The 22,244-nt window shown below is 28.8% G+C and overlaps 1 protein-coding gene across 1 annotated transcript; it reads right to left on the reverse strand.

Moving 5' to 3' along the window:
- Positions 1-15,362: 15,362 nt before the first annotated feature.
- Positions 15,363-16,601, reverse strand: LOC136075739 (ATP-dependent DNA helicase PIF1-like). The gene has a single exon (XM_065789174.1). It carries the CDS (start codon positions 16,599-16,601, stop codon positions 15,363-15,365), a length of 1,239 nt encoding a protein of 412 aa, XP_065645246.1.
- Positions 16,602-22,244: the final 5,643 nt, after the last annotated feature.

The raw sequence follows: 22,244 nt of genomic DNA on the forward strand, positions 1-22,244 counted from the left end.
TTTTGCTAAAACGTCTTCAAGAGTAATTTGTCCGTCCACATTGGGAGTATATCGATTTCCGTCGCCTACTCTTTGGTATTTTGCTGTTGAAGACATTTTATTTTTTGGAAAATGAAAGAAGGATATTTTTAATATATTTATTCTTCGTCGGAATTAAATCAAACTCTTTTTGTTCAATTTCTTTTTTTTTTCTCGTTGTTGTTTTGCAAAAGTGGACTGGATAGTATAGCTCGTTGTTGGATTATACAATTTTTACACAAACCGTATATTTTGTCAACTGCGGTAACTTCTTGATAACATTGAGAACAAACGTGACTGGGGAAACCAGTTTTATATAAAGTGTTTGTTTTATTTTTGTTGCTATTGTGTTCAGTGTCGCTATCAGACGAATTGCTATTTTCAGAAACTTCTTCAATTTTTCTTTTCCGATATATTTTTTTGTTTTTTTTGGTTCAGAAGGTATTGAGTGATTGGATTGCTTTATTTGATCGTTCGATTCTGAATTATTTTGTTTATTTAATATTTTGCATTTTTCATCAAGTTCCAATTTTACATTTTCAACGACGGTTTTTGTTGGATATTGTAAGAGTTGATTTTGCAAACGCGCGATATGATTTTTTAATTGATTAATTTGATCGTTTGGATTAACCGAGAGTTCAATATCGCAGTCGATCAAATTTTTGTTAAAACGTGTTCCAAGAGTTTTAAACGGCATGATGTTTGATTAAATTTTAGTTGTAAATTGGTACCATTTGTATTTTTAAAGTCGGATTGAAATAAACTTTGCTACTTATATTGGAAAAGGTAAGCGGTTCTTTATTTGAATTTAAAAAAGACCACTTTGTTTGTTTCCAATCGCCGATATCGACAATGTCAAATGTCGCTATTTGTCCTTGAATTTCGGTTTTGCGATTTTTTGTAAAATCGATATTAACTGTTATTTGTGTAGAGTTGTTATAGTCTGCAAAATTAAAAAAAGAGACAATATTTGAATCAAATTTTCTGTTTAAATACATGCCGCAGTTGGTTGCATGATCACATTTGATAAAAATATAATTATCTGAGCTATTCAGAAAGTTTGAAACAGTGTTATTAAAGTTGCTTATTTGTGTTAATGCGCACCTTAAAAAAGAGAATTTTCTTTTTGGAATTTTAAAATCTTGATTCATAGAGTTGACCATACTTTGATCGACCGACATTGTAAACGGAATAATCTCGTTGGTTAAGCTATATTGATCTCTTTGTAATAAGAGTGTGTAAGGAATCGCGTTGTTTGCAAGTGGTTGATACATTTTTAAAATGATATTTTTCAACGGTAAACTGTTTGCCCAAGACGATATGATTGCGTTACTCGAATTTTTTTGATAAATAAACTGACCGTTGAGCAATGTGCTATAAAACGTCAATTCTTTTGCGTTTTTAACGTTTAATATGACTTTTGATCTGTTTAACCATGTTTTGTAACTGGGTGTAGTAGTTCTTTCAAAAGAGGCCGTAGTTAAAAGTGGTACTTTAATCGAAGGAGAGTAAATGGGTTTTGTTTGTTTGCAATAGAGTAAAACTTCGATAAAAGTTTCTGCGTTATATTTTGTAATTAAAGATAAATCAGCTGTGACAATATTATACACATCTAAAGGTAAGTTTGATGGTAAAACTTGAAACGGTGTGGCAGACAGATCGAGTGTTCCCAATGGTAAATTATTTTGATTTAAAATATGGTAAGGTGAATACGAATTTGATTTCAACTCAACTGTTCTTTCAGCGTGGGCATTTAAGAGTGACAAACTTATTTTTTTGGCGATAATAATCGTCTTTCAAATGAAGGTTGACACCAAAAGGAATAAAAGTTGTTAAATTTGTCAGCTGGAATGCAAGAGCGATTTTTTAAAATATCATAACCTCGTAATAAAATTTGATTGCTTTTAGGATCTGTTCCTTCGTAAACAAAATCTTTGAATGCGATATTGTTTAAATTTAAATTGAGTAAATTATTAGGTAAACTATAATTTAGAGCAGCTGTAAAAATATCCATCATTTTTAGTTCCCGTTCAGGCCATATAATTTGTTCAACGTTAAAAAAAGGTATTGGTAAAGAAGGAAGCGGTATATCTTGCAAACTAAATCGATAATATTTTCGCTCGTTTGTTTTGGGAAAAAAAATTTGATAAAAACTTGCCAATAGCTCTGTAGGTTCAAATCCTGTCGCTGAGGAGCTTATGTAAAGATACTTGGTCGATATAGATATAAAAGCTGCTTTAAGGAAAACTGCAAAATCTATTACAGACTGTTTTTCATTTGTATCAGTGTTTACATGATTGTTCCAAATTTTCCACAACGCGTTAATAGAAATAGGTACAGAAATGAGTTCTGTTTCGATATTGAATACGTTGCCAACAGTTTTAATTGTGTTTGTATTTGTTAATATTTTTAATAAAAAAATGCAATTTGCCAAGGAACAATGTGTTTCATTTTGGACGATTTAACGCTTTCTGAACTGCTTCATAAATTATTTACATAAACATCCAAGTCTACACTTAAAATATTCGAATCACTCGTGTTGGGTACCATTACATTTAACGCATTTTTAGTAACAGCTCCCCCATATTTAGGCGTAATCATAAAATGTATAAAAGGGCGAACAAAAGTTTCTTCTGCTCTGTCTAAAATGACATCTTTTTCAGGTGAAAGTTTGTTTATATCTCCTGCAGTCACATTGGGATGTTTAACATAGATTAAAAAGTTTTTGCTATTTTGCGTTGATAAAGAAAAATTATACAAATTGTCATATCTTGATTTAGTGACATCGTAATCGTATTGTAACAAATTTGTAAAATCTTCTATTGCAAATTGAGCATTTGTTGTTCTGTTTGAAAAAAAACCAAAATAAGTTAATCCGCGTTCCCAGGATTTGGATGGATCGATGGTCGAACGGATAAGATACAGTCCGGAAGGATTATTTTCATTTATTTTCTTTTTAAAATACCATAAAAATTATAGTTGGGAACGTCGATGAAAGAGTAACTTTGTAATAACAACTTAACATTGTCTTTATCCAAACTAAATTTTGAAATAATTGTGTTTTCGCTAATATTTACATAACGCAGATGCGTGTTAGAATCAAACAAATTTTTCAAATTTAAATATTTTGAAATTGCAAGATTTTCATTTTTGTTGTGATAATTTGAAAAAAAGTCCGATAACGTAAGCCTTCTGTTTAAAGACGTATTGAAAAGCTCTTTGCTTCTGAAAAGTCGTCTTATGAAAAAATCATCTTGATAAGGACTTACTGTTAACGAACCGTAGAGTTTAATGTCAGCTATCACGGAACTAAGTTCGTTAAGATGTTTATAGGTCATATTTTCTACATCTAATATGTCGTAACAAGGGAAAGTATTGCCATGCAAAGTCGAATGATTGACATACAAGACAATCTTTTTTGTTAAAAAATAAAATAGAATTTTTCGAGTTGGATTTGAAATCATATCATTTTGTACGTCTATTAACCATTGTTTAATAGTCATTGGATTCCATACTTGAACCAAAACTATTTTCTGATATCGACAAATTTTCGTCTATACGAGTTAGATTTGTAGGAACGTCCATTGACATTAAATGAACGACTGTGTTATCTTTAAAATTAGGTTCATCTAAATCGTTAGCTGATAAAGGTAAAGTAAAATCATTCAAAACATTATAATGCGTACTTTGTTCGTTTTTATTTTTAATTTCGTTAAAATAAAAAGTACTACAAGTATATTTATTCAAACCCAAAACATCATCAAAAGTCAAGTTGTTCATTTTACTTTGAGTTTTTTATGTAAAGATTTTTTCAACGGTTTGTAAAATGTGTTTATATATTCGTCAAAGTTTTTATAATAAATGTCTTTATCGTTTTCGTCGATCGGAAACAAATCTTCTCTTTTTACTTTACAAGTCGTATTTAAATCGTTTACTCGTCCTACTTTATATATATAAATCGGTAAGTAACCGTCTACTGACGGGTTGGCGCGTTTGGATACTTTTAAAATGATTACTTTTTTAGAGTCCCAATAACTCCAATCGCGAGTTGAAGATTTGCTAAACGTGTCTTGTGGATCTTTTTTATATTTTCTTAAATAACATTCTGTTCCGACCATCAACGGCTTTAAAATTTTTAATTTTTGGTTTTTGTATTCTTTTTCAACTCTGTTTAACATGTTCGATTTAAATGCGTATTGTCGTCTTTTGTCGAAAGCGTATTGATCTATCATGCGTAACGCTTTACCGTTTGCGTAATTAACATCCAATTCCTCAGGGCTAATGCCTGTGGTTACTTTTTCTTGTCTGTTTAATTTTTGTTCCATTTGCTCAAGAAATTTACTCCAATTGTGTTTTTTTAGTTGACCTAATTTTGCCAATTTTTGATACAGCAATTTTAATCTTCCGATAGCCGCTTCGGCCAAATAAGCTTTACCATAATTTTTAGAATGGAAATGATGTATATTTTCTTTTTCGCACCAATCGTTCATTTTGTTGTTAAAAAACTCTGTTCCTTGGTCAGTTTGCAAATATATAAAAATTTTATTGTCGGCTCTGTCGATATCTTTATATATAACTTTAAAACTGTTAAACACTTTTTCAGCGCTTTTATTTTTGGTCGCTCTTAAATAAACTTTTCGCGATACTCCGTCTACAACAACCCAACAAAATTCAGGTCGATGGGGACTAAAATTTAAATTAAAACTGTTCATGTCGGCCAAATCAGCTTGAAAATATTCGTGCGCATTTTCGTACGAATAACGGTGAGTTTCATAAACATATGGTTTTCATGGAGCTTGTATTTTTAAAAACGCGTTTGCTGTTTTTATAAATAATAATGTTTGATGGGACCATGCGGTAATCATGCCTTCCCATTTTGCAAAAATAGAATTGGTGAGTAATTGATTCAGTTCTTCATATAATTTCAAATCTGTGCCGTTTTTTTTTATAGAGTCGAATTGCGTCAAAACCTTTTTAACTTGAATTGTATTTGTTAATCCAAATAAACAACTTGACAAGTTTGTAATTTGTTTTGTTACAAAATGGTCGATTTTGTCTCGCAAATTTTCGGTTTTTTTTTCAGTTTTTTATCTCTCAACTTGTATTTTGGTTCCGATATAACTTTTTTAATTTGTGTTGCTTTGTGTTTTTCACTAGAATTCGCTTTGTGTTTTTCGCTAGAAGTTGATTTTGGTGTGTAAGTCAATTGAGCTGCCAGTTCTTCAAAGGGTTCTTCTTTTTTTAAATCTGAAAATAAAAGCGAATCTGATGGAAACGTTTGTGGAAGAACAGACTTGGGATAAATGTACAAGTTTAAGTTTTTTGGCAACGCCATGTCTTGTTTTAACATGGATATAAATATTTCAACACTATCATCGTAAAGTGATATATCAAAGCAATTTTTATAAGCGATTAATAAGGGTTTTAAACGTGCAAGATTAGAATTGTACAATGTACCCATTATCATCATCATTTCTAATAATGATTTTTGTTTCATGTTGGGTTAGACATCATAAAATTGATTTGAATTTTTGATCATTTCGTTCAAAAACATTTCATAATCTTGCACGTGTTGAAATACATTTTCTTTAAGCAGTACAACTTCGTCAGTTTCTCGAAACGGTAAAGAAGGAACATCTGAAAAGAAAGTTTTAAATGTTAGATATAACATATTTTCTCCAATGGGCGTGTTACTAACAGCGTTTTCATTATAGTTGGATATCAAAAGTTCGTATATATTTTGATTTTGTAACAAATAATGATTTTTACGAATATATTCTTTTAAAATATCATATTCGTCGCCTCTAAACATTTCAGCGTATTTTACAAGCCACGAATTGACCAAAGATTTTGATTTTGACAATATATTAAATGCTTTTTCGGCTGAATAACTTTGAGTGTTTATCGAATCAGATTCTAAAAAGCCGACGTTAGTACAGTATAAGGTTCACTTTCTAGTAAAGCTTTGTATGAAACTTCCAAAGTTATTTTTTTTTTGTTGCGAAATGGCAAGTTGTATTTTTGAATAAAATTCCACAGTTTAGCAAAGGTAAGATGTTTAATTTAATAATAGTCGGCAACAAATCTCAATTTTCCAATAGTGTTTGGAGATGTTAACAAGTTTAAAAATTCGTTTAAATAAAACGAATATTGTTTAGGATCGTTTATTTTTTCAAAAGTGGTATTTGTAATATTTTGTATAATGTTTGCCAACGATTCGTCTACGTCTACAACTTTCGATAAATATATAATGTAAATTTTTAAATTATTCAAAGTAGCTCCTTCTGTTCTAGGTTTGTACACTTTTAAGGTTATTTGATGAGATCCGTATTGATAATTTATTTGATTTTGACACATATCTATCAAGTGATCAATGATATTATACTTTTGGAGTTCTTGCTGTTTCAAATCTTGATTGTTTGCTAATAATGTAACAACTTCAGACTTTTTCGGTATTTCGTTTGCAAATAAAAATTTATCCAACGGTGTTAAGACGTAAATTTTTGAGCAAGTTTGTTCAATATTTTTGGTGAGAGCAGAGTGAGGAAGTCGGTTTAAACTGTTTTAAACCAAAGATTGTTTTTGTTGTGACTCGATCGGGTTGTTGTTATCGGAAAAATTAGAAAATTTTTGCGAATTTCTCATCAACCGCAAAGTCTCGCTTATATTTTTTTGATCGACTTGCGAATTAAATTCGTTTTGTCTATTTTGGGATAAAATTTGACTAAAAGCATAAGGATCTTGTCCAACGTTTATATAGAGTTTCCATTTTTCTTGATCTGCAAGTATTTCGCTCGCTACGTCGCCATTAAGTAAATTTTCCACAGGTAAAATTTTATTCATATTTTGCTGAAATTGAATTTCGCCATGCAGCTTATTTTCTAAATCTATATTGTCGGCATAATTTTAAGATTGAGGCAAATCGTAAAAATTCAATGTCGAAGAAATATTTGTATCATTTTCGCCTTGCGGTTCACTTGTTGCGTTTTCCAATGTGTTATTTTCTTGATGTTCTTCTAAAGCTCTATTTTTTTATAAATGTCGGTATGAAAAGCGTTTTGAGATAAAATTTTACGGAGAGTAAGTAAAGGAGACGAAAAATCATAAGGTTTATATCTACTCATAATGTAAAAAATATAAATTATCTTTAGTATAATAAAGTTCTTTATTGTAATCCGAATCAAATTGTTGTCTTAACAAATCGATAACAGTTTTTGTAGGTTGTATGTTATCAAATGATATTAATTTATTAGAGTAATAATTTATGATTTCGTGAAAACGTTTGAAACGAGTAGAGTTGAAATAATCTTTTAATACGTTATAATTATCAGAAACAAAATCAGATATCGCTTGATTTCTTTCCTTCATTTTTTCTTTTTTCACAACCAATTTCCCGTTTTCGTTAAATTTTGGGTACGGATATAACGACTCTTTCACAAAAAGTTTAATTTCAAGACAGACGTTATCTTGAAAAGCGTTTTTGATTTGTAATCTTTCATTGTCAGATAATAACTCGCACTTGAGCATTTTTACGGCGTTAAATCGAGTTAAAATTTCTTTTATCCATATTTTCATTTCGTTTTCATCAATATCTTTTCGACTTGTCATTTTTGGAATAAAAATTTTACCGCGTACAGCTAATTTTTTTCGCATGTCTTGTCGTTTTGTTGTTTTTTTCTCTTTTATGACGTTATATTGTTCGTAATCGCTTTGTAATAGTTTGAAAAATTCATCGCTTTCCCATTCAATTGTCTGAATTTTATTTCGTTGTTATTATCAAAGGTGATGATGCATTTATAATGCGATAATAAATTATTCCAAGACGAACTTTGTTTAAAAGGAACCAAATGAAAAATTGTTATCGTTCCAACACCGTGATGTGATCCGCTCGTGCAGGCGCTTACATATTTTTGACTCTTTAAACAAAAAGTGCTAATGTCGTAAAAAAATAATATTGTTTTTAATAAACGGTAGTCACTATTTTGAATTCCAAATTTGTCTTTGGAAAAACCGATAACGCGTTGAACAATTTCGTCCAACTTATCAGGACTGTCGACTGTTAAAATATCATAGGCTTGTAAATTATTTTTTGGGGAGTTTATAATGTTTTGCAATATTTTGTGCTGTGCTTCACTCGGTGCTCTCATTTGAATTAGAAATACCATTTCTGCATCAGGATATTTTCCTAAGTGAATTAAATCGCGAGCCATGGTCGATTTTCCGCTATTAGTTGGTCCAGTTATAATTGTATTTTCAGGATAGACGTCTTTGCATGGTTAAAAAATGTTAAAATTTGGAGCTTCATTTGGACAATTTGGCTCTTTGGACTTTCCTCTAATTTGAAAACTGTCAAAACCTTTTTCTTTCAAAATTTCTGTTAACGATTTCGAAGCTTGATTTAGAGTGTCTGATATTTTAGTTTCTGTCTCCTTGTCCATTTTTTTGTTAAACAAAAAAAACTTTTTTTTTTAATCATTTTTATTTCAAGTCAATTTATAATATAGTACAAAAAAAAGTTAATAGTATCGAGTTAAAATTGAATTTTTTAAATCGTTTCTTCCCATGGCAACCAAAGCTGACATGATCATATCCATATTGCTGTGTTTTTGCATATATCTTTGGAGCATGTCATAAGCTTTGTCCGTTACTCGATTATGATCATTGTCAATCATTTCAATTTCGTGTTCGCTTACATTTAAGTATCTGGCACATCTTTTCCATTCGCTCGCTATACCTTGTGAAATGTCTGTTAACATTCGTCGCATTTTTGCTCGTGCTGTTAAGCAGTAAAATGCTGTCGAGTTCATAATATTATTTATTTTTTTTAAAAAAAAAGTTGAAAAAAAAATAAATCAAGTTTTTATATTCAAACAATATTTATTTTTAAACATTTTGTTTTTTAACAAAACTCAAAAGAATACTGTAAACACTAAGAATAATTTCCAAATAAAAGTTTTTTTTGTTCTCCAATTTAATATCGTCGTTAACGTCTTTTTTTCTAAAACTGGCATTCACCATTATTTCCAATCCGATTCTTATTTGTTCGACAGTGCTCGCAATTATACGAATAACGTTGTTTTTGCTGTCAAAGATGTCACTTTCTTGACTTACAATACCATCGTTGACAAGATGTAGTGCAAGTAAACTATTACCAAGAGTATTATTGAGATGTGACAATTCTCTTTTTAAAGGTTGTATTTGCCGTTCAAATTTTATTCGTTTTGCACTATAGTTTGAAATTAAAAAAACGGTTTTTGATGTCGACACACACATTTGTGCATGTGTTTCACATAATCTATTTTTATTTGCAATTTTCTTGTGAATACTTTTCCAAAAGGTAACAAAAGTCAATAATTTTGAGTCTTCCAATACATTTTCTAATATTTGTTTTAAAATTTTATAATTTGTTTCTCCTTTTGCGAGATCTCTATTAATTTGCAGATTTGAAATGTTTGCCAATTTTTCAGTAATTTCACAGAGAGCGCACTCCATTTTTAATTATAACAAAAAAATTTTAAATGTCCGATTTTAAATTATATAATATTGGAATTAAAATGTTTTTATTAAACGTTGTCATTGTACTATAACGCTCGGTTTGTTTAACTATATTTTTTTCAATGTTTAGCAAATGTTGAATATGTTCATCACTACAAAATTATCAATGTCGGGTAAAACTTTGAGATTTGCATCAACAATTGGATAGAGGGTATGACAGTCTCGAATTTCGGTAAGTATACCATCATCAAAAACGTAGTTTTTTTGAGTAAATTTTTTTAGAAAACCAATGGTGTGCTGATTTATACCAATGATTTTAAAATTGACAGACATTCTATTTTGTTGAATAGGTTGAATTTCGTTATCAAGTTGATCTGGCAAATTTCTAAAATATTTTTCTACTCGATATGTATTGTACGCGTTTATATAATTAGATGGCACTAATTTATAATTTGGCACTCCTTTTGCACGGTTTTTATGCTTATTTTCCATATTTTCGTTAACAGAATGAACACTGTAGCATTTTGGCCCTAAAGCAAATGTTTGAACTATAAACTGGGGTGGCGGAATTTCGTTTTGAAAATGATCGCTTTCTTTTGCATATTCTATCGAATAATAGGGGTGGTCTTTTGGATAATTTGAATAGTCCATCCATTTTTGTCCAATTTTCGAGTTGTTTAACCATTCTTCGACATTGTGTCGAAAAAAAGTTTTTTCTTCTTCGTCTTTTTTTTGAGTAATAAAAAAGCAGCCTGAGTCTGTATCTGTTATAACTAAATGTTTTTCTGCTCCGTGTTTCCGCAAAGTTTCTCCAAGATCCCAGCTAAAACGACCGACATTGAGTTCGGCAAAAGATAAAATTTGTGAAGCGACAATTTTTAATGATTTGTTTTTCATGTTGCATTTATCTGACGATTTTATAATTAGAGATGATTTTATCGAATCATCGTCAGATTTTAATAGATTAAATAAATCTCCCATTTCTCCATTGTTATTTAACATCAAGATGCTTTTTGTGTTGTAATTTATGCTTGAAATGATTAACAAATCTCTAAAATAATTGTCATAAGTAAAATCTTCAGTTTCGTATTGGTCAATTAAAACTTTTTTTTTAAAAAAATCCAATTTGTAACGATTTGGTTCTATATTGTTAAAATTTTCTTCATTATATAATAAATTTTGAATATGAAGAGGCAGCAAACTTTTAATAGCTTGATCTGAAAATCCTTTAACTAATAAAACTTTTCTAATTTCATGTATATTATTTATTAAATCTTGTAAAACTTTTTCTTCGTGAACTAAAAAATCAACATTTAATTTGGTTATTATTTGTTTTGACAAAGTACCATAGTAGCCATTTGGCATTAATTTTGAAATGGCGTCTTTGACTTTATCATTATTTTTAACAGCTTCTTTTCTTTGTTCTATATTTTGCCTTACCATGTCTCGAGCAAGAGGATATCTCCATAGAGGTAAAACTTTATAAATTTCTAAAATTTTGCAACCGCAAGATTTTGTTAACCATATTAAGGTGTCTAAAAATTCGCATGTTTCGTGCGGACCTAATTTCATTAATAATTTTAGAGTTTTGTCTTTTTCGATGCCGTAATGCCCGTTTGCTTTCAAGTAACGTTTTGCCATTATTTCTGTCGGAGAATAATTTTCCAACGGAATACAATCTTTTTCAACCATGGGAGAAAAACCTCCTACTTTTTCTTGATATGCAGGGTCCATCGCGATTTTGCAATGTACCAACGCGCTAGTAGAAAAACCGTTCGGGTTTTTACGATAATATTTTTTTATCACATTGCCTAGTGTACGTCACTCATAATCGAGCGAATACTTCATCTGAAAAGGTAAAGATTTTAATTGAGCTCCTCCATATTGTCCGTTTTCGTCCATAAATAATAAACAACCTCTTATGTTATTATTTAAATTCAATTCTTTTATTTTCGAATCAAAATAATCAGTGTCTAAAGCCTATCGTTGTGCTCCGTTGTTAGACATTCCTCCTCGAACACTATTTTCAATCATTTGTTGATGTTGAGCCGTTGGAGGGTATTGTATTTGAATTAAACCCTTTGTAGAGTTTAATTTACTTGTAAAACTAAACATGCTTAGATGAGACAATATACGAAAATTGGTATTTTTAAAAGTTCTTTTATTAAAATCAATAATAACAGAAGCAAGCGCGACAGTATCCAAAACTGTATATATTTGCAATAACGATTTTAAATTTTTTATTTCTAAAAAACTCCATTATTTTGAAACTGTCGTGTATGAATCTTTAATTTTTTTAATTTCCTCTTTTAAATTTATAGATTTCATTAGATCGTTTTGGGCGAAAAGTTCAATTGGAGGCACACTTTTGTATTCAATGTTTAACAGTTCGTCATTAATTTGTGAATAGGCAAGCAGAGTTTTTTTTTAAAGCAATTTGTAAATTCATCATCGGAAATTAAATTTTGAATTTGTGGATAAAACGGTTCTAAATAACGTGTCATTGTATTAATAATTTCACGCTGAGCTTTTTTGAAATCATACTACTAGCTTGATCTAACGAAAAATTGAGCAATCTTAACGTATCGACAAATTTTATATGTTTTCCTATACATATTATATTCAGTTTGCTTGTGTTTTTTGCAATAACAAATACGTTTTCCATGTTGCTATATTTTAATAATGCGTCAAAAGATTCTGTTTCAGAATCAGCGCAATGATTATATAAAGGAATGTCGAGTATTTTTTTTAACCCTTCCATAATCATTATCCGGTTATCAAAGGAAGCGTTATGGGCAAAAATGGGACAAGCTAAATAATTATCAGTTCTGCCCAAGTTCTTGTTACAAAAATCATGCGCGAGTCCGTACGTTTCACCAGTAAAATGATCATGATCAATAACGGCATAGTCTTCAAAAGTAGAAAGTAACAAATTACAACGAGCAAATAGTTTTTCTCGTGACTCTTTTATTCGAACTAAGTTGTCAAATACAATTTCGGTTTCATACTTGTTTTCAATATCGACCATGCATTGAAACCACAATTGTGAATATGAAAATCTTAGTTTTGAAATAAAATATAAAAATGTGACAGGATCAATTTCGTTATTCTGTAAATATATCGATGGGACAGAAAATTCAGACACACATTTTTGAAAGAGATTGTTTAAAAAATAAGGTTGATTATGAATAATATCAACTTCGTCACCTTCAAACCATATTTTTATTTTTTCTTCATCCATTATGAGCGTACATAAAAGTTTAAGATGAGATAAAATATCATAAGCTGTTATTCGGACCGACTGACTTAATAATAATTCGTTTTTTACTCTGTAAGAACGAAAACAAGTCCACCATTTGCAACATATATAAAAACATAAAGATATTTGATAGAGATCAGTTTTAATTTTTTCAGCTTTGTTCGATATCAAGTAATTTTGACTTTTTTAGGAGTCATAAACAATTCTAACTTGGATATTTTTTTAAATATAAAATTGACAACTCGAATACGGTGGTCAGAATAAATTTTAATATTGTTATGGTTTTGCATTTCAAATTCTTGAAGAGTCTGCGGTTTGTTATAGATATCTATATATGATATTTTATCTATCGGGAGTCGACAGATACTGCACAACTGATTTTCTTTTTCCCATATTAAATCTCTATATTCCTTTGAAATATTTAAAAATTCAAAGCGAGGTTTCAAAATTTGATATGAAAATCTCACCAAAGTATCTGTTAAAATAATAATATCAAAGACTCGCAACTCTAATTTTAACTGTTCTATATTTTCACAAGTATCTCTTGTGTTATTTAATTTTTCCCACAAATTGTCTCTATGAGTCTTTTGTAAAATCGAGATGGCATTTTCAAAACAAAGTGGCAATTCGTTTAAAGGATTTTTTTGAAGACTGTCTATTGTGTTTTCGTAATAAAACACCCACTGTGTGTTAATATTTCCAAAAATATCCAAGCCAAAACATTCTCTTGCTAAACTTCCATTTACACACTGAATAACAACGCTGTGGCAATAATAACTTAATTCTGATAACGGTGTTATTGTATCTGAAGCAATGTTATTACTTTGTAAAATAGCCGTTTCACAATCATAAGTAATGAAAAACGGAAAACAGTTTCGACTTTCTCTAATAAATTGATCTTGTGGCTCGTAATAAGTCCTTTTGTCATTATAAATAAACTTGTCAGGAACGTAAAAACCTTTGCAAACTTTTTTATGCGAACTTTTTGCTGTTAATTTTTGTCCGCACTTCTCGCAGTGATAAATTCCTTCTTCATGGAAAACGGTATAATTTTCGTTAAGCATACTTAGTGCGTGAAAGTTTTCTTGTTTTTGAACTATGCAAATTTTAATGGTGTTGTCAGCATTTTTTCTTTCGTTTGCTTTTTGACGTTCTATTTCTGAAAGAAAGTCTTTATATGGATTTTGGTCTTCTCTTGTTATATTTGCACTTTCGTAAATAGTTTCAAGTAATACTTCCAATTTTTTTTTGTATTGTGATTTTATTCGAGGATGTAAAAGCCGAACTCTTTTTGTTTGTTTTCTCAAATTAAAAATTTTAAAATTTAATTTGTCAAAAGGAGGTTCGTAAATTATTTCGCAAAATTCTAAAAGATGTTCATATGTCATATTGTAACATTTATTTTTTAAAGATTGTAAGGCCGTATACAAGTGACCATCTTCGGTGTTTTCAAATAAAATTCGATGTATTTCGTCTTCAGAACTAAAATCCGACAAGTTGTTTTCAAATAATTTAAGATTCCATTTTTTTAAGGTGTTGGTTTTCCATTTTCGAATTAACAAACCGATCATTAAAGCAGCATAAAAACAAAGACCTGAATCAAATAATCCGCTGTAATCTAAAAACATTTTTTTTTTCTGATTAAAATTTAAAACTGTCCACGTTCCGGACGACGAATATTGCCGTCATGTGGACGATTCCATTCTCCTTCCCATTCGTCCAATGTTTTGTCTTTATTTTTTTCATGATATTTTTCTGAAATTTTGTTTTTATTTTTTTCATAATATTCAAGTCTAGCTTTTGCAATTTTGTCTTTATTTTTATCATAATATTCAAGCTGTTTTTTTGCAATTTTGTCTTTATTTTTTTCATAATATTCAAGCGGTTTTTTTGCAGTTTTGTCTTTATTTTTTTCATAATATTCAAGCTGTTTTTTTGCAATTTTGTCTTTATTTTTTTTATAATATTTATGGCATACATCTGCAATTTTGTTTTTTCGATATTTGCAAAACTTCTTTTCATCATTGTCTTCTTCATTTATTTTTCTTTTTCCAGATAAATTAAAATTTCTTAAGTTTGACATTGAAGTTTCGGTCAAACGAATTAGACTTTTGATTTTAAAATTGCATAATCTGATGATGCGCCATTGACTGTCATTCTCTAAAATATTAAATACAGAGCGGATATTGTTATCTTTAACATACTGTAAATTTACAAGTCCTGTTAACGGCTTAATGAAATAGACAGGAGAATTGTAACACCTTTTTATTATCTTGCACCAACCATTATCGATAGTTTTGGCACATAATGTCACAATATTAAAAGCGATAAGAAAATTTTGAAATACTTCTAAAAAAGATTTGCAATTGTCTAGTTCAATTTCAAAACCGTGTTGGGTTTTTTCGTTGATATGAAAAACAATGTCATCAGGTGATTGAAGTTGATAATTCAATTCTTTTTCTTCAATGACATCTTCGTTTTTATAGTTGTCCATGATGTAATAAAAGTATTCGCTATAAATGTTTCCATTTTTTAAGGTTTCTTCATTTTTAGTTTCTTTGAAATTCATTGTTTATACCTAAAAAAAAAATTATTTTACAAATTGTTGATAATAACCGTTAACAAGTTGATTAATCTTTATATTTTTAAAAATTTTTTCAAGTTGATCTTTATTTTTATGCAAAATATAAACATCGTTTATATTGCAAACTCTCGACAACGAAACATAATAAAGAGTAGGGTTAAATGCATTTTCATTAAAATTCAAAACTATCTTTTTCATGGTGCTTCCTTGCGCTTTGTGTACGGTTAACAAAAAGGCTAATTGCAGCGGAATTCCAACACGAGAAGCGATGGTCGAATGGGCATTGTCTAAAATATCTTCATTCACAGCTTCAATTTTAATTTCACGATTGTTCATCAATATCCAAACTCCGTCATTTTCAATTTGAATGACTTTTCCAATTGCACCATTACACAAACCTTCCTCGACATTTATATTTTTAATCAGCATAACAATCGCATTGACTTTAACTGTAAGAACTTGATGAATTCGAAATAACGCCGACGCCTTTGGATCTCTTATGACATCTTTGGAATAAAAAGTAAATTCTTTATGTTTAATATCTTTCATTTTCTTTTGATTATAAAATTGAACAGATAAATTTCTAAAAAACAAACGCGTATATTCGTCGTTGATTGAATCCTCGTCAATAAAATGCCTTATTGTCAAATATTCTATCGAGTCGGCAGACACTTGACCTAAACGTAACTCGTTGAGCGCATTGAAAAATTGCAAGTCATCTTTTTGTCTAAAACACGTTGTTAAATTGAACACTTTTACAATATACTGTTTCCAAATGGAAGACTGAAAAGCATAATTTCCGACAATGGGTTTTAATTGATAAAAATCGCCGCACACAATGACTTGGATCCCTCCAAATAATTCGTCTTCACATTTTCTAATTTTACAACCTAATCGGTGCAATAAATCAAAAGTTTCAGCGTTTATCATTGATATTTCGTCAATAATAAGGACATCTGTTTGTAACCATCTTTTGTGTACTTCTGGATGCATGTACCGAACATAATAGTCATCACTTTTGGTGCCAGTTTCAATTCCAGCAAAAGAATGAACGGTACTCCCGTTTAATAAATAGGCGGCTATGCCTGTACTTGCTGTGACAGTCATTTGTTTATAAATTTGTTCACTTTTGGCAATCGCATCTATTAAATAACTTTTTCCACAGCCGGCTCCGCCTGTTATGAAAAAATTTTCTCCGTCATCTAGCCATTTAAAAGCTAATTTTTGTTCACTTGATAGTTTCATTTTTTTTTTAGTTGACTAAAAAATAATTTATTCTGAAAATGTAAACAAAAATAAAAATTTTACAAACCATAAAAAATACATGATTTTATCGTTGTTAAAAAAACTTTTATTATTTAAAGAAGACAAATAAGCTGTCAAAAATATTATTTCTTCTGGATTTAGACTTTTTGTATAAGTTTTAAATTCTTCCTTTGTTTGACAATGGATTACATTTTCAATAATTATTTGTTTGTTAATCATCTAAAAAAAATTAAAAATTATTTAAATAATTATAAGCTAAATAACAATATACAAATGAACTTAATTGTTCGTTCCAATTGGCAATATGATCGTTCATCTTAGTTAAAAAATTACATTTTTCAAACATTTCCGAATTATAAAACGTATAAAAATTGTCAAAGTTTTCATTAAAATAATTGCCAAAATTTTCTTTTATCGTTTGAAAAACAACTCTCTTAAATTTTGCGGATATTCATTAAAATCAACAACGTGCATAAAAAAACTTTGCCACGTGTCTTCATTGTCTTCACACAACAGCATGGAAACTTGAATTTCGTTTAATGTAGCTGAACAAAAACAATTTTGTTCGTATAAGAGTCGCAAAAAAATGTTCAATTTTTCTTCCGACATGATATGGAGAAGACACATTATTTTTATAATTAAATAAAATAATCAAAAAAGTTAATCGTCATACCATTCGATATTTTCAACATTTTTTATTATTTAATTTATTTCAGTCAACCATTTTTCTTTATTTTTATTATTGATATAATAAAAATAAAAAGCATCAAAACGTTGACAATAATAAAACGGACAACGGTTTTTAAAGTATTGTAATAAGATTAAAATTTCAGCATTTGTCAAATTTAAACATTTCATTTCGAGCGTAAATAATTTAATCCAGTCGTCAAAATTTGAAAAAGAAACTTGATAAATGTCCGTGCTATAATTTTCTTGTAAACATTTCAAAGCCGCTTGTTGAATAAATTTTAAAGAACAAACTTTATTAAATTTCCAAATCATTTCAACAAAACTGTCCAACTATTTTAAAGCGACCATTTTTCGACACTGCCAAAGACATAAACAAACAAACCAATCATCTCATATCAATATCTTTTATGAATTGGCGACCGACAGGTGTATTATTAATATTGCACTTTGATGGAAAATTATTTTTATATATATCCGTTTTCTATAAATTTTTCACAATCTTGAAATCCTTTTTCGTTTTCAAAACATATTCTTTCTTTTGTGTTTGGAGAACAATTGATAACTTTTATTTTTACTTGACTAAAAAAAATTTTTTTTTATAGACACATATATTAAAGATTAAAAATATCGTTCATAATTTTACAGTACATTAAATACAAATCATTTCTAACAAATTTTTCAAACTCGAGTTTACTATTTTCTTCAATCATTTTGCGATATTCTCGACACGAGTTTTTAAACTCGTCAATTTTCTCTTCTGGAATATTATTTTCTTTTAAAAAAGCAAACATTTTTTCGTAAGCATACAAAGAATTGTTTTGGAGTAAATCTTGATTTAATTTAATACTTTGATTAAATTTCACAATAACATCATTTAGACTTGTTAAAATAATATTTATTAAAGATATTCCGTTGTGGTCAAAGTGCTTTTGCACTTCAGATTGAATATGACCTTTTACACGGACATATAATTCTCTATTATCGCTTTCTTCTTCACCATTGCCTTTACACTCGAACATACTGACAAACGATTCATACAGTTCAAAGTTTAACCAAGCAAGATTTCTCCAAGATTTAGATTTGTATACTAAATTATATCGTAACATTCTAAAAAAAATTAGAAAAAAGGTTTTATAATTGATCCAAATACAGATTTGATTATTTTTTTATGAACTAAAAGTTTTTCTTTGCGTGTTACATAATTAAAATCTTGCAAGATTTGTCCTTTAAAGTCGTATTGAAAACATAGTTCTAAATATTTTGAAACGGCAACATCCCTCTCTTTAATAAATTTATTTTCTTCATTTATTAAAATTTCCAATTCCAAAATGGCTTTGTGACATTTTTTAATTATTTTGAAAATGCAATCCATGTACAATAAACTTAATAAACTTTTATCAATGCTCTCAATATCGTGTTTTAACTCCATTAAAATTTTTGTTATTGTACCAGAGCTCCATTTTGTTTCCCAATCGTCTTTGACATATTTTAAAATTTTTCTAATTGCTTTGAAATGTTCATAATGTTTTGGATTTTCATCGAAAACGCGGTTTCATATATACAAACATTCACATTTATGTTTTGCCCATTCCACGTTTTTATTAAAACTGCATTCATTACCAGAGTTGCTTTTACTGTTGCATTTCATTTTTTTTATATCCTAAAAAAAATTTATTCTTTATAAAATTGTAACAAACATTTGTTTATTTCGTCAGAAATTTGCATGTTACAAGTCAATTCCTTTAAATTGTCACAAAGTTTTGGTTATTTTCTTCTCGACTTTTGTTAAATATTGAAAACTGACGGTTAAAGTAATCAAGTAACGTCTTTAAAACTTTGACTTTCTTCGATAACGCAAATTCAAAAAAAACATAATCTTTATTCATGATTTTAATATTTTGAAAAGTATTTAAAATATCCAAAATTCCTTTATCATCGTCCCAACAAAAATACCAAAATAATATCGCGTTTGACATTCAGTTACTTTTTTTTATACCTGCCATTTTTTTTAAAAAAATTTTTTTATTTAAAAATTAAAAACAACTGTGAATTTCAAAAAAAAAATTAATGAATAAAAAAAATAAGCATAGCTTGAAAATTTTTTGTTCTAAAAATCAAAAAAAATTTTATATGATATTTATTGTCCAGTCGATCCAAATCCTCCAACTCTTTTATTTTCAATAACGGCTGATGCTACATGAAACAAAGATTGACAACCTTCAAATTCGACTTCAACCTTTTGAGCTCGAACAAATGGTACAAATGTGATTTGAGCAATAAAACTTTTTTTTTCGACTTTATAAGGTTCTTTACTGTTATTAAAAAGCATGACTTTTATCTCTCGAGTATAATCAGAATCAATGATGGCAGGCGAGTTGAATACCACTTATCCATATTTTAAAGCAAGACCTGATTTTGCAGTTATAAAACCTTGAATATGGTTATCCATTTTAAATATAGAAACTCCAGTCGAAACAAGTTTTTTTTCAAACAGTTCAAGAATAACTTCTTATGTACTTCTCAAATCAAGACCGGCGCTACCCGAAGTAGCATAAAAAGAATGGTTTTCCAAATCTTCAATCAAAACTGACATCTAAAAAAAACATTATATATCTAAAGAATTACATTTAAATAAAAACATTTAAAATTTTAGCGCATACATACATTTCAAGCTCACTTGCACTCTGCTTTTTTTTTAAACTAAACAGTTCCTTTTATACTCTTTTTTAAAGCGAAAAGTACACAAAAAGACGTCATAGAGTTCAAAGTTCAACAATCGTACGTTGCTTATTGTTCAAAAAAAACTTGTTTTATTCTTGTTTTTTAATCTTGAATTTTATTTGTTTAAAAAAAAAACAATGAAAAAAAAACATATAAAAGAAAGTTGTTTAAAATATTTTTTCATTCAACAAAAAAAAATGGCTAGCGTTGATTTTGAAATTACATATTGCAACGACAAAAGTTATTTGAAATTTGGCGATTTGGCTGCAAATACATTGTGGCTTTGTGACATTCAACGAGAGAAAGATGTCATTGCTGGGCAATATTCAAAATGCCCGGTAAAACCAGTCGCTCAATTCGATTTTACAAAAAAAGAAGTGGTTTAATTCTAATCATAACGATGAAGAATGGATATTGCTTCCTGAAAAATACAGGCAACAATGCAAAAACAGAGAAAAAATTCATTTTCTGTATAGAGCAGAAATAAAAACGAGTAAAGACGACAAAAGTTTTTTAAATAAAAAAGGCGGCGAAAACAACTATCAAGCGTTTATACATCATGCGCAAAGTAAAGTGACAAAGAAATTTTTGAAAAATTTAAAGAGCGATTTGGAAATTATTCAAAATAAAGCTTATGTGTACGCGTTCAACGTTACGAAAAATTATAAAGAAGTTAAATTTGCCAATTTTGCAATTCGACTTACAAAAAATGATGAAATGTTTCATTATTCAGAATACGAAAGATTGGCCGCAATTGAACCTCCCATGATGAACGTCATTTTGAAAGAAAAAGGTTATCGAAATTTTAATCAAAATTTAAAAACAGCCGCGAAAGAAAATGCCATTCAAGAAACTGACAATAAAAAATTGAAAAAAGAGACTGAAGAAGAAGCTTAATTTTAAATATTATTAAATTTTTTTTTGAGATATTTAAATGTATTGTTAATAAAAACTTGAAAAAAACCAGTTTATTACCAGAAACATTGTTTTTTTTATTCCCTTAAAAGGTAATTTCAATGGGTATAAATACTTTGAAAATGTTAAAATACAGTCAGTTTTAAAAGAATGACGAGCAAGCAAGTTGATCAATCTGTAGAGAAAGCGTTACAACTGTTTTATCCAAATAATGAACTACATCCTATACTTCAAGAATTTCATCATTTGGATCACACGTATGAAGATTGGCTTAATATTATAAAAGAATATTTAACAAAATGGAATCTTCAAATAAATTTACCCGAGGAACAATATTCGGTTCTTTATCATGTTTTTATAATGAAAGATTATAATAACAATATGGACTTGTTTGCAAAATCGTTTAGAGAATGCATGTCATTTGAAGAACAAACGCTTAATTGGACTCGGGAAATGTATCAAGTTTGCGCTCTAATAAATGAAACTTTTTTAGAAATTATCAAAAAGGAATCAACACACCCGATATATAAATTGTACAAAGATAAGCTGGATGAATTTATTGCAAATTTTAAATACTTTAATCGAGCTTCGTTTAACACGTGGAAAAACAAATTAAAACTTTCTCTCAAATATTACTTTTTGTTTCCTTATTTGATTAATAATCATGGCGATTATTTGAATAACCATTACCGCGATTATGAAGAATTGCGAAAAAAAGTACATACCTTTAAAGTTTACTCTTCAAGCCAATTATGCCCGTTTTAGTTTTAATGACAAACTCTTTCACAATGGTTATTATACTATATACACACCTATTCGCATTTATGATTATTTTTCAAAAACTGAAAAATACAAAATAGTGCAAGATAAAGTTTTAATTTACAAAGCTATTAATCAATGTAATTTTTACCACAACTCGCCAATTGAATTGTTTCCGCAAGCAAACTGGTTTTCTTTTTTCAAAAGAAATTTTACAATATCTGCTATTCTTTACAAGAAAGACGACAAACTTTACGATTACTTGAAGCATAAAGAAAGAAATATTGCAAACAAGGAAGAGTTGAAAATTGTCTTTCACTCATAAAAAGAAACATTTGTTATTTTTTAATAATATTATATTTGGAAAAATTTTCATTTAAAAAAAATACATTTTCAAAACATGTACACGTATTCTTATTTTTACAGTTGTTATCCTTTAAAAAGTTTAAAAAATCTCGAAAATTGTTTGATGAATTTTCATCTCTATTAAAATAAAGTAAATCTTGCATGTATAATAACAACATTTTGGTTTCATAT

The sequence above is a fragment of the Hydra vulgaris genome, chromosome 02 (assembly GCF_038396675.1).
Source record: "Hydra vulgaris chromosome 02, alternate assembly HydraT2T_AEP".
Taxonomy (NCBI): domain Eukaryota; kingdom Metazoa; phylum Cnidaria; class Hydrozoa; order Anthoathecata; family Hydridae; genus Hydra; species Hydra vulgaris.